At 36.9% G+C, this 12,863-nt stretch overlaps 2 protein-coding genes and 3 non-coding genes across 5 annotated transcripts; 2 read left to right on the top strand and 3 right to left on the bottom strand.

The window, feature by feature from the left end:
- Positions 1–1,977: 1,977 nt before the first annotated feature.
- TRNAF-GAA (transfer RNA phenylalanine (anticodon GAA)) lies at positions 1,978–2,050 on the bottom strand. The gene has a single exon. It is a non-coding gene; the product is annotated as a tRNA-Phe (tRNA).
- Positions 2,051–5,857: 3,807 nt separating this feature from the next.
- On the bottom strand, positions 5,858–5,930 carry TRNAF-GAA (transfer RNA phenylalanine (anticodon GAA)). The gene has a single exon. It is a non-coding gene; the product is annotated as a tRNA-Phe (tRNA).
- Positions 5,931–6,420: 490 nt separating this feature from the next.
- Positions 6,421–6,493, bottom strand: TRNAF-GAA (transfer RNA phenylalanine (anticodon GAA)). The gene has a single exon. It is a non-coding gene; the product is annotated as a tRNA-Phe (tRNA).
- A 1,389-nt stretch (positions 6,494–7,882) lies between these two features.
- Positions 7,883–8,356, top strand: LOC142234325 (uncharacterized). The gene is made up of 2 exons (XM_075305428.1): positions 7,883–8,155; positions 8,198–8,356. Exons 1-2 carry the CDS (start codon positions 7,883–7,885, stop codon positions 8,354–8,356), a joined length of 432 nt encoding a protein of 143 aa, XP_075161543.1.
- A 2,596-nt stretch (positions 8,357–10,952) lies between these two features.
- LOC142234314 (uncharacterized) lies at positions 10,953–11,426 on the top strand. Its single transcript, XM_075305418.1, has 2 exons — positions 10,953–11,225; positions 11,268–11,426. The coding sequence occupies exons 1-2, from the start codon at positions 10,953–10,955 to the stop codon at positions 11,424–11,426; spliced, it is 432 nt and encodes a 143-aa protein (XP_075161533.1).
- Positions 11,427–12,863: the final 1,437 nt, after the last annotated feature.

The raw sequence follows: 12,863 nt of genomic DNA, 5'->3' as shown, positions 1-12,863 counted from the left end.
TTCTTTGATCCTTACAAACTGTGTGGTCCGCTGTTCGAATCCCCGTCCGGCAAAAGGTAAAATTAAAATATAAAAAAATCATACAATTGAATAATTTCTTCTACAATGTTTGTATCACAGAAAAAGGTGCTAAGAACTAAAAAATCTCGTGGAAGTGAGAAAGATGTGGGGGAATATACAATTGGGCAGAAACAAAATTTTGAGCATTCAGGTCGAAAACCTATGTTGTTAGCACCTATATTACCTGTTTATTTTCATAATTCATTATGATTGTAAATATATAAATAAATAAATAAAATTTTGAGCACAATATTGTTTGGGAGAATTTTTTTTAAGCATATAATATTTTTGGGTGCAAAATGCTTCCAAACATATTATATGTTCACATAATAACATATTGTTTTTTGGAAGACAACATTATTGAATTTAGATGCAAAAATACAAAATGTTTGGAACTTAGACTACCCAAACATATATTGTTTAGACCAATATGCTTTCAAACATATTATATATTGGTAGAGATCAAACATATAAATGTTTGGGCAATACCCAAAAATGTATATGCTTGAAGCAAAATATGTTTGGGAGTATATGTTACAGAAGCGATTTTTTGTGAGCGTGTATATACAGAAATACGGCGAATATGCATATGTATAACGGTCCGTCTTACCAAATATGCTTTGGAGGGCTGGCTCAGCGAAGCGGGTCGGGTTACGCTAGTAACTTAAAAAGTCTGGCTGAAGCCTGTGCAAAAATCATAAAATTTTGTACCGAGTTCGCATTTACGGCCAACATTCTACATTCAATTTTCAACAAATCGGACAAAAGGAACCCTTTTCCCACCTTCGCCCCGCCCCGACCAGATATCGGAAAATCACGAACCCTATATTAATTTCACAAACTACCCAACGGTCCCTATAAATTCCAAGTAAATCGACAACGTTTATTTCACTATTCCCCTTCCCCAACCAGATATCAAAAAATCATGTACCCTGTAGAAATTTAATCATCTCCCCCCACGTTCCCTGTAAATTTCATGTAGATCGGAGAAGGTTAAATTTTGCTCTATTTTTTTTTTAAAGGGATGTCGATTCCCCGAAAATTCCAAAAAAAAAAACTAGAAACTTTCCTTCAAGTGTGGGGAAAGGAGAAAGTTCCCTCCCCGCACAAATACCCAAACAAAAGGTACACCATATTTCATAATCTTCCCCCACGGCCTTTGTAAATTTCAAGAAAACTTAAGAATTTTAGTTTTTTCAGTTTTAGAGGAGGTTCCCCGACCAAATATTCAAAAGTGATGTAGCGTATTTTGTGGAAACGTCTCAGAAAATCTCAAGCAAATTATAAGCCCAATTTTCAAAAAGCAGGGCAAGGAAGGCCTCTCTTCCCGTCCAAATATCACAAAATCAGGTATGCAATATTAATTTAATAACCTCTCCCCTTTGTAAATTTCAAGTAAATTGGAAAAGTTTAATTGTTTCCCTGTATGTACTTAAGAAGAAGCGGATATCTCCCTATGCCCTTTTATTTTTCCCCCACCAAATATTAAAAAATTAGGAACCTGATATAAATTTCATAATCTCACCCATTTTTTCCGTAAAATTTCAGTCGGGGGAGTTTAGTTTTGTTTTCACTGTACTTTAAAAAAAAAAGTCGGGCAAAGCGGAGGTCCTCCTCCCCGACCAAATATCGAAAAATAAAGTAGTCTTTTGTTGATTAGACGCCCACTTTAACCTGAAAATTTCAAGCAAATCGGATAATTTTGTTCCAATTTTCAAAAAGTCGGGCGAGCTTACCCGGAACATACAAACAAACATACTTCGAATTTTATTGTATATAGAAGAAGATTAAGCAAAAGTAACCGTGAAAATCTTAGACTTTCACAGATTTCACCTGAATTACGAACTTTATACCGGGCGTAAGAGACTAAAATTATAATTAGTTTCGTTTTCAGACATCAAGATCTAAAAGATATACTGCCGAAACCCGGGATTGAACCGGGGACCTTTAGATCTTCAGTCTAACGCTCTCCCAACTGAGCTATTTCGGCTTCCGTAGATTAAAACTATAGATGTTAATCAAACTTCAAAATATTTGCCAATTTTAATAAATAGAAAAAAATGGTCTTTGTCAGAATGCATCATAATGCATGTGTTTCAATAAAATCCTAAATCGTTATTTCTCCAAATATGTGTTTGTTATCAGTTCTAGAATTAATTTTTAAAATATAATATTTCGAAAAGGTTTCTTATTCGTTAGAAGAGCTAGTTACCAGCAGCGCCATCTGGTGGTTGTTAGTGCAACTTATGTCACGATAACATTTATTGCCAAACTGCATGGTAACTTGAAAGAGAGTTAATAAATTACGAGGTCCTTTAATGAACCGTAAATATTTTTCTTGTCTAAATAGCAGTATCATTTTTATCGCTTTGCAAAAAAATTGCAGTAGACACTTTTTATACACTCCACCATAGGATGGGGGTATTCTAACTTTGTCATTCCGTGTATAGCACATCGAATTTATCGTTTTCCAAACTAATTTGTTCGCAGTAGCCACTTTTTATACACTCCACCATACACGCTCACAAAAAATCGCTTCTGTAACCTATACTCCCAAACATATTTTGCTTCAAGCATATACATTTTTGGCTATTACCCAAACATTTATATGTTTGATCTCTTCCAATATATAATATGTTTGAAAGCATATTGGTCTAAACAATATATGTTTGGGTAGTCAATTTCCAAACATTTTGTATTTTTGGATCCAAATTCAATAATGTTGTCTTCCAAAAAACAATATGTTATTATGTGAACATATAATATGTTTGGAAGCATTTTGCACCCAAAAATATTATATGCTTAAAAAAATTCTCCCAAACAATATTGTGCTCAAAATTTTCTTTATTTATTTATATATTTACAATCATAATGAATTATGAAAATAAACAGGTAATATAGGTGCTAACAACATAGGTTTTCGACCTGAATGCTCAAAATTTTGTTTCTGCCCAATTGTATATTCCCCCACATCTTTCTCACTTCCACGAGATTTTTTAGTTCTTAGCACCTTTTTCTGTAATACAAACATTGTAGAAGAAATTATTCAATTGTATGATTTTTTTTTTATTTTAATTTTACCTTTTGCCGGACGGGGATTCGAACAGCGGACCACACAGTTTGTAAGGATCAAAGAAGTAGCTGATCAATTGCCCAAGGAAAAATAAAATGTTAATTTTGTAATAACAAGCAACAACCACCAACTTAATTCAATATCGCTCCCTGTTAAATAGCGCTCCAAGCTACTAAACACATATATGTTTATAGGCTATTTCTAAATTAATATATGTTTGCATCCAAGCATATTATATTAACAAACATTTTATGTCCCAAACATAATATGTTCCAACATATTAACATATATGTCCCAAACATGTTATGCTAGTTTATGAACATTATATGCTTGCACTCAAAAATATTGTGTTTAAAAATTTATGTTCCAAACATATAATGTTTATAGCCAAACATATGAAAAACAGTCTTTTTCATCCGTGTAGGATAGGGGGTATTCTAACTTTGTCATTCCGTGCATAGCACATCGAAATATTGGTCTCAAACCCCATAAAGCATATATAAAGGGTGATTCTTTTGAGGTTAGGATTTTCATGCATTAGTATTTGACAGATCACGTGGGATTTCAGACATGGTGTCAAAGAGAAAGATGCTCAGTATGCTTTGACATTTCATCATGAATAGACTTACTAACGAGCCACAACGTCGAATTTTCAGTGAATGGGCCCTAGAAAAGTTGGCAGAAAATCCGCTTTTTTATCGACAAATTTTGTTCAGCGATGAGGCTCATTTCTGGTTGAATGGCTACGTAAATAAGCAAAATTGCCGCATTTGGAGTGAAGAGCAACCAGAAGCCGTTCAAGAACTGCCCATGCATCCCGAAAAATGCACTGTTTGGTGTGGTTTGTACGCTGGTGGAATCATTGGACCGTATTTTTTCAAAGATGCTGTTGGACGCAACGTTACGGTGAATGGCGATCGCTATCGTTCGATGCTAACAAACTTTTTGTTGCCAAAAATGGAAGAACTGAACTTGGTTGACATGTGGTTTCAACAAGATGGCGCTACATGCCACACAGCTCGCGATTCTATGGCCATTTTGAGGGAAAACTTCGGAGAACAATTCATCTCAAGAAATGGACCGGTAAGTTGGCCACCAAGATCATGCGATTTGACGCCTTTAGACTATTTTTTGTGGGGCTACGTCAAGTCTAAAGTCTACAGAAATAAGCCAGCAACTATTCCAGCTTTGGAAGACAACATTTCCGAAGAAATTCGGGCTATTCCGGCCGAAATGCTCGAAAAAGTTGCCCAAAATTGGACTTTCCGAATGGACCACCTAAGACGCAGCCGCGGTCAACATTTAAATGAAATTATCTTCAAAAAGTAAATGTCATGGACCAATCTAACGTTTCAAATAAAGAACCGATGAGATTTTGCAAATTTTATGCGTTTTTTTTAAAAAAAAAAGTTATCAAGCTCTTAACAAATCACCCTTTATTATCTATTGAAATTTAATTTTATAAATATTAGTTTTTTTTTTTAAGTATTGTTGATAATTAATATATTAATTCCATTAAGTATTAACAAAAGCAAATAATTAATTTTACATCCATTAAATTTTATGAAGAAAAATTAAGTTTTAAGTATTTACACAAACACGAAAGGAATGATATATTTTATTTTGGAAAAACCAAATATTAAAATGAATATTAATAATTATGTGGAGTGGAAATTTTGATTTTCAGAAATTAAAATTAAAACTCACCTATTAGATCGTTGAAGATGACCGCAGGCCTGTTGTCGTATCTTGATCCATGAGGCTAAAATTTCCACTCTATCAAATATTAAAGCTAACACAAATAGTTATGTGTCTTGTGTATCCTTAAAGTATGATTCTATATATGAATCCTTGAATAGTTCCGAAAATTAGAAATAGCATGGCGTCTTCGTTTTGTCAAAAATTTGATATCGCAATATACATAGCCTTCGACTGATGAATATAAATTTTTGTCGTCTTCGCAATTTTCTCTTCTAATTAAAATCAGACATAACTCAAGCAAACCAATATTTCGTTGTATGTAAATTTTCCGTTTTCACCAACTCCAAGCACACAAAGGTCGCTTCTGTCCGACTTGCCAATTTGGCACTATAACTGGATTATGGCGTTCCAATAGCAGATAAATTAAAATTTCAGGATATATAATCCAAACATGATTTTCTAAGTTGTTTGTATTCCAAAATGTATTCTCGTCGGTTCCAATTCGTAATATATATTTCAATTCCAAATAATTTCGTTTCAGCATTAAAATCGACTCGTTTGCTTCAATTTCTAATTATTATCTTTTATTCACCATTCAAAAAAAAATAAATTCCATTGTCTTTTTTTTTTCAAATTATGTTTTTCTTCTTTCTCACAAGAAAAAAATTTAATCCAATCTTCAAATGTCTATCCTTTTTTTCTATCACTCCCAAATTTCTTTTTCTTTTTCAAATTTTATTTTTTCAGTCATCGAAAAAATTTTCATAGCCTCCCTTAATTCAAAATTAGCATTTTTCTAGCTAGTTGATTCCTACACAAGTGCTAGCAGGCACAACATACACTTTTTTCGCTCCAAAATAATTTGTTCGCAGTAAACACTTTATTATATAACGATCGTCATTGGCACTAATTAATCGATATTCTCAAAATTGTTGTTTGTCTTTATTTGCGTATATCACTCTAAATCTGTCAGTGAAATCAGCCCCTACCAACACTCTCATCTCGTTATCCAAAAATATACTTTGCCGAAACCCGGGATTGAACCGGGGACCTTTAGATCTTCAGTCTAACGCTCTCCCAACTGAGCTATTTCGGCTTACGTAAATATATAAGGACGGCAAATATTAAATTAATTTCAAAATATTTAACAGTTTTTATCAATAATGAAGTTGTTCTTTGTCAAAGTGCATGAATTCTGAATCCATATGTCTCCTAATACACCTATCTAGTCTTTCAGTTTGTCCATAAAAAATTTGCTATTTTTGAACATTTGAATAAAGTTCAGCTCTACGCCACCGCCATCTATTGTTTAACAGTACAACTGATGTCACCGGAAATATTTTTGCCAATATTTACTATTTGTAGTAACCATGCGAAAGTTTACTGCAACCATAAAATTGTCTCTATGTAAAATGCCTTCATACTAACAATTTTGCGACAATTTAAGTTCTCTTCTAAATGCATTATTTGTTTGAGCATTTTTAAAGATATTATTTTTAATGAAAATTTGTCTTATAACTTTGTCTACTTTTTGTATCATATAGTAATTACTTTTCTCTTTAAGTCCGTAGATGAAAAATGTATTCTGCCGAAACCCGGGATTGAACCGGGGACCTTTAGATCTTCAGTCTAACGCTCTCCCAACTGAGCTATTTCGGCTTACGTATATTAGAACTGAAGATATTCTACTGCAGCATTTAAAAATTTTTATTGGCCGTTTCATTTAATTAGAAGTGTGACGTTTTTTTAAAAATGCATCAATCTTCATTAATACCAAAAACAAAAGAATACATAAATTGCTATCTATTCAAATATAAATTTCTTATCAGTCTTGATATACAAAGTGACTTTTCGAGATCACGATGGGGCATTGAGTAATGTGTAGTCTATATTTGATACATTTCTATAAGGTTTTTTAGTTCACACCTACACATACCCATAATGTGATATTGCATTCATTTAAGTAAAGAATTCTATGGTTAACTATCTCTTCAAAAGTAACTACCCTACGGAAAATTGATGCAAATTGCAACTAACGGACCTATTATAGGACTTTTAACATTGTTGCAGTTTGTCGCAATTTTTCAATTTTTATATAATTTACAATTCAAATGGCGTCCAATTTAAATAAAGAAAATTATATTAAGTTTTAGCTTATAATGGACGCATTCATCCTTCAATTTGGATCACCCTGTTCCATCAACTTTGTTAAAGGCCGTCTTGTTGTCCTCTGCCAGCGTCGTCATTTTCCTGACAATTTGGCGCTGAAGAACAATGCGCAGTTATCTCGAAAGAGTCCTTTGTTGAAATTCAATCCGTTCTCTCTCACCTATGACGAGAGATTCCCCAAAATTCTACCCTATGATGCCTGGTTTATCAAATTGTACCTGGAGTATGTTCACAAGAATAAAGTACATGGTAAAAATTCATTAATGTTGAGATTAATGAGATTAGAAATTTGGGTGCCCAGACTGAAGAATCTCATCGGGACAATCATCCATAATTGCCGTGCATGCGTATTGTTTCGGAAGAAAACTGTCGATCAAATTATGGCCGCTCTTCCCCCTGAGTGAACTTGCACGTTCCCCTACTCTCACCTATGACCAGAGATTCCCCAAAATTCTACCCTATGATGCCCGGTTTATCAAATTGTACCTGGAGTATGTTCACAAGAATAAAGTACATGGTAAAAATTCATTAATGTTGAGATTAATGAGATTAGAAATTTGGGTGCCCAGACTGAAGAATCTCATCGGGACAATCATCCATAATTGCCGTGCATGCGTATTGTTTCGGAAGAAAACTGTCGATCAAATTATGGCCGCTCTTCCCCCTGAGAGAACTTGCGCGTTCCCCTACTCTCACCTATGACGAGAGATTTCCCAAAATTCTACCCTATGATGTCCGGTTTATCAAATTGTACCTGGAGTATATTCACAAGAATAATGTACATGGTGAAAATTCATTAATGTTGAGATTAATGAGATTAGAATTTTGGGTGCCCAGACTGAAGAATCTCATCAGGACAATCATCCATAATTGCCGTACATGCGTATTGTTTCGAAAGAAAACTGTCGACCAAATTATGGCCCTCTTCCCCCTGAGAGAACTACATTGTCTCGTCATTTTTCATACAGTGGAGTCGACTTTACAGGCCCCTTTGATATTAAGACCTACATAGGTAGAGGTTGCCGTATCACTAAAGGATATGTGCTTGTGTTTGTCTGCTTTGCGACTAAGGAAATTCATTTGGAAGCGACATATGATATGTCGACTGATTGTTTTATTGCTGCGTTCACTCGATTTTCTGCCGAAGAGGCTGTCTTTCTAGGATGTTTTCTGATAATGGGACATCTTTTGTAGGAGCTTCTAATGTTCTTGGTAGAGACCAAGCCCGATTTCTTGCTGAAGTGGAGCAAAATCTTACTTCGCTTAATACCTTCCAAGTATTGGAATGGAAATTTATTCCCCCTGGTGCCCCACATAACAGGTTGGCTGATAAGTCCCCGGTCTGACTCATAGATGGAGTCGCTAGTATTAAATGCATATAATTTTTATATAGTACCAACCTTCAAATGATTCGTGTCAAAATTTGACGTCTGTAAGTCAATTAGTTTGTGAGATAGAGCGTCTTTTGTGAAGCAACTTTTGTTATTGTGAAAAAATGGAAAAAAGGAATTTCGTGTTTTGATAAAATACTTTTTTCTGAAGGGGAAAAATATGGTGGAAGCAAAAACTGGGCTTGATAATGAGTTTCCGAACTCTGCCCCAGGGAAATCAACAATAATTAATTGGTATGCAAAATTCAAGCGTGGTGAAATGAGCACCGAGGACGGTGAACGCAGTGGACGCCCGAAAGAGGTGGTTACCGACGAAAACATCAAAAAAATCCACAAAACAATTGTGAATGACCGTAAAATTAAGTTGATCGAGATAGCAGAGGCCTTAAAGATATCAAAGGAACGTGTTGGTCATATCATGCATCAATATTTGGATATGCGGAAGCTCTGTGCAAAATGGGTGCCGCGCGAGCTCACATTTGACCAAATACAACAACGTGTTGATGATTCTGAGCGATGTTTGCAGCTGTTAACTCGTAATACACCCGAGTTTTTCCGTCGATATGTAACAGTGGATGAAACATGGCTCCATCACTACACTCCTGAGTCCAATCGACAGTCGGCTGAGTGAACAGCGACCGGTGAACCGTCTCCGAAGCGTGGAAAGACTCAAAAGTCCGCTGGCAAAGTAATGACCACCGTTTTTTGGGATGCGCATGGAATAATTTTTATCGATTATCTTTAGAAGGGAAAAACCATCAACAGTGACTATTATATGGCGTTATTGGAGCGTTTGAAGGTCGAAATCGTGGCAAAACGGCCCGATATGAAGAAGAAAAAAAGTGTTGTTCCACCAAGACAACGCACCGTGCCACAAGTCATTGAGAACGATGGCAAAAATTCATGAATTGGGCTTCGAATTGCTTCCCCACCCACCGTATTCTCCAGATCTGGCCCCCAGCGATTTTTCTTGTTCTCAGACCTCAAAGGATGCTCGCAGGGAAAAAATTTGGCTGCAATGAAGAGGTGATCGCCGAAACTGAGGCCTGAAACTGAAACTGAAACCGAAGGAGTACTACCAAAATTGTATCAAAAAATTGAAAGGTCGTTATAATCCTTGTATCGCTCTTGAAGGGAACTATGTTGAATAATAAAAACGAATTTTGACAAAACAAATGTGTTATTCGTTGTTAGACCGGGGACTAATCAGCCAACCTGTTATGGGTGGTCTTTGGGAGGCAGGAGTTAAAAGTTAAGAAGATGTCTCACTTTCAAAAGTTCACTTTTGAAGAGTTCAGAACGATGTTAGCCAGAATCGAGGTATGCCTTAATTCTAGGCCCCTTAGTCCTATGAGCGACAATCCGTCCGATTTGGTCCCTATAACCCCAGGACACTTCCTTATAGGTTCTGCCCTTCTCTCCCCACCGGAGCCCGACACGTCATTTGAGTCGTTAAGTTATGTGAATAGATGGCAGAAACTTAAGGTCCTTTATCATTCTTTCGCCAAATGGTGGCAAGAGGAATATCTCGTTGAACTCCATAAGCGAAATAAGTGGAAATTTCAGCAAAGATATTTTACACTTCGTGACCGGGTAGTAATCAGGAAGGATAATTTGCCTCCACCAGAGTGGAAAGTAGGTAGAATCGAAAAGATCTACTTAGGTCCCGACAACAAGGTGCGAGTTGTTGACATCAGGGTTGTAAATTGTACTGTTAGAAGGCCCGTTGCCAAGCTCGTACTGTTACCTGTTGATGTACAAAATTAATGACATATTGTTTTCTTTGGGTGTATGTGCTGCCCCATTTTATTTTTCGTAGTTCCAGACATGTCTGACCCATCCCGTCGTCTCACCAACGGACGCCTTGAGGCAGAAGTAGACGTCGCCGCAATAATGGATCCCATAGGACATCGCAAACTCCAGAGATTCGCAACGAAATGACAGTGGACGATGCACCCGTGGTTACAATTCGACCAGCACCTCCATTATTAAATTAATGTTTATAGTTTTTATACCCTGCGCCACACTGTGGAACAGCACCCAGAAGGAGACGAGATAGACTCATGGTGTCTTTGGCAAAAATGCTCAGGGTGGGCTCCTGAGTCGATATAGCCATGTCCGTCTGCCCGTCTTTCCGTGAACACATTTTTGTAATCAAAGTCTAGGTCGCAGTTTTAGTCCAATCGACTTCAAATTTGACACAAGTATATGTTTTGGCTCAGAATAGAACCCTATTGATTTTGGAAGAAATCGGTTCAGATTTAGATATAGCTCCCATATATATATATTTCGCACGATATGGACTTATATGACCCCAGAAGCCATATAAGAATAAGAGAGACCGATTACTATTTGCCCATGCAAATAGTAATCACCTATGACGAGAGATTTCCCAAAATTCTACCCTATGATGTCCGGTTTATCAAATTGTACCTGGAGTATATTCACAAGAATAATGTACATGGTGAAAATTCATTAATGTTGAGATTAATGAGATTAGAATTTTGGGTGCCCAGACTGAAGAATCTCATCAGGACAATCATCCATAATTGCCGTACATGCGTATTGTTTCGAAAGAAAACTGTCGACCAAATTATGGCCCTCTTCCCCCTGAGAGAACTACATTGTCTCGTCATTTTTCATACAGTGGAGTCGACTTTACAGGCCCCTTTGATATTAAGACCTACATAGGTAGAGGTTGCCGTATCACTAAAGGATATGTGCTTGTGTTTGTCTGCTTTGCGACTAAGGAAATTCATTTGGAAGCGACATATGATATGTCGACTGATTGTTTTATTGCTGCGTTCACTCGATTTTCTGCCGAAGAGGCTGTCTTTCTAGGATGTTTTCTGATAATGGGACATCTTTTGTAGGAGCTTCTAATGTTCTTGGTAGAGACCAAGCCCGATTTCTTGCTGAAGTGGAGCAAAATCTTACTTCGCTTAATACCTTCCAAGTATTGGAATGGAAATTTATTCCCCCTGGTGCCCCACATAACAGGTTGGCTGATAAGTCCCCGGTCTGACTCATAGATGGAGTCGCTAGTATTAAATGCATATAATTTTTATATAGTACCAACCTTCAAATGATTCGTGTCAAAATTTGACGTCTGTAAGTCAATTAGTTTGTGAGATAGAGCGTCTTTTGTGAAGCAACTTTTGTTATTGTGAAAAAATGGAAAAAAGGAATTTCGTGTTTTGATAAAATACTTTTTTCTGAAGAGGAAAAATATGGTGGAAGCAAAAACTTGGCTTGATAATGAGTTTCCGAACTCTGCCCCAGGGAAATCAACAATAATTGATTGGTATGCAAAATTCAAGCGTGGTGAAATGAGCACCGAGGATGGTGAACGCAGTGGACGCCCGAAAGAGGTGGTTACCGACGAAAACATCAAAAAAATCCACAAAACAATTGTGAATGACCGTAAAATGAAGTTGATCGAGATAGCAGAGGCCTTAAAGATATCAAAGGAACGTGTTGGTAATATCATGCATCAATATTTAGATATGCGGAAGCTCTGTGCAAAATGGGTGCCGCGCGAGCTCACATTTGACCAAATACAACAACGTGTTGATGATTCTGAGCGATGTTTGCAGCTGTTAACTCGTAATACACCCGAGTTTTTCCGTCGATATGTGACAATGGATGAAACATGGCTCCATCACTACACTCCTGAGTCCAATCGACAGTCGGCTGAGTGAACAGCGACCGGTGAACCGTCTCCGAAGCGTGGAAAGACTCAAAAGTCCGCTGGCAAAGTAATGACCTCCGTTTTTTGGGATGCGCATGGAATAATTTTTATCGATTATCTTTAGAAGGGAAAAACCATCAACAGTGACTATTATATGGCGTTATTGGAGCGTTTGAAGGTCGAAATCGCGGCAAAACGGCCCCATATGAAGAAGAAAAAAGTGTTGTTCCACCAAGACAACGCACCGTGCCACAAGTCATTGAGAACGATGGCAAAAATTCATGAATTGGGCTTCGAATTGCTTCCCCACCCACCGTATTCTCCAGATCTGGCCCCCAGCGATTTTTTTGTTCTCAGACCTCAAAGGATGCTCGCAGGGAAAACATTTGGCTGCAATGAAGAGGTGATCGCCGAAACTGAGGCCTGAAACTGAAACCGAAGGAGTACTACCAAAATTGTATCAAAAAATTGAAAGGTCGTTATAATCCTTGTATCGCTCCTGAAGGGAACTATGTTGAATAATAAAAACGAATTTTGACAAAACAAATGTGTTTTTCTTTGTTAGACCGGGTACTTATCAGCCAACCTGTTATGGGTGGTCTTTGGGAGGCAGGAGTTAAAAGTTAAGAAGATGTCTCACTTTCAAAAGTTCACTTTTGAAGAGTTCAGAACGATGTTAGCCAGAATCGAGGTATGCCTTAATTCTAGGCCCCTTAGTCCTATGAGCGACAATTCGTCCGATTTGGTCCCTATAACCCCAGGACACTTCCTTATAGGT

This window comes from Haematobia irritans, chromosome 1 (assembly GCF_050003625.1).
Source record: "Haematobia irritans isolate KBUSLIRL chromosome 1, ASM5000362v1, whole genome shotgun sequence".
Lineage (NCBI taxonomy): Eukaryota > Metazoa > Arthropoda > Insecta > Diptera > Muscidae > Haematobia > Haematobia irritans.
Note: the sequence above shows the minus strand (reverse complement) of the source record. Positions and strands in the feature narration are given on the sequence as shown.

What these genes read in the sequence shown, in the direction of transcription:
- LOC142234325 (XM_075305428.1), top strand. Translation starts at nt 7,883, where the DNA reads ATGCGTATTGTTTCGAAAGAAAACTGTCGACCAAATTATGGCCCTCTT. An exon ending in GATTTTCTGCCGAAGAGGCT is followed by an intron (nt 8,156 to 8,197) that starts GTCTTTCTAGGA and finishes CATCTTTTGTAG; the next exon opens with GAGCTTCTAATGTTCTTGGT.
- LOC142234314 (XM_075305418.1), top strand. Translation starts at nt 10,953, where the DNA reads ATGCGTATTGTTTCGAAAGAAAACTGTCGACCAAATTATGGCCCTCTT. An exon ending in GATTTTCTGCCGAAGAGGCT is followed by an intron (nt 11,226 to 11,267) that starts GTCTTTCTAGGA and finishes CATCTTTTGTAG; the next exon opens with GAGCTTCTAATGTTCTTGGT.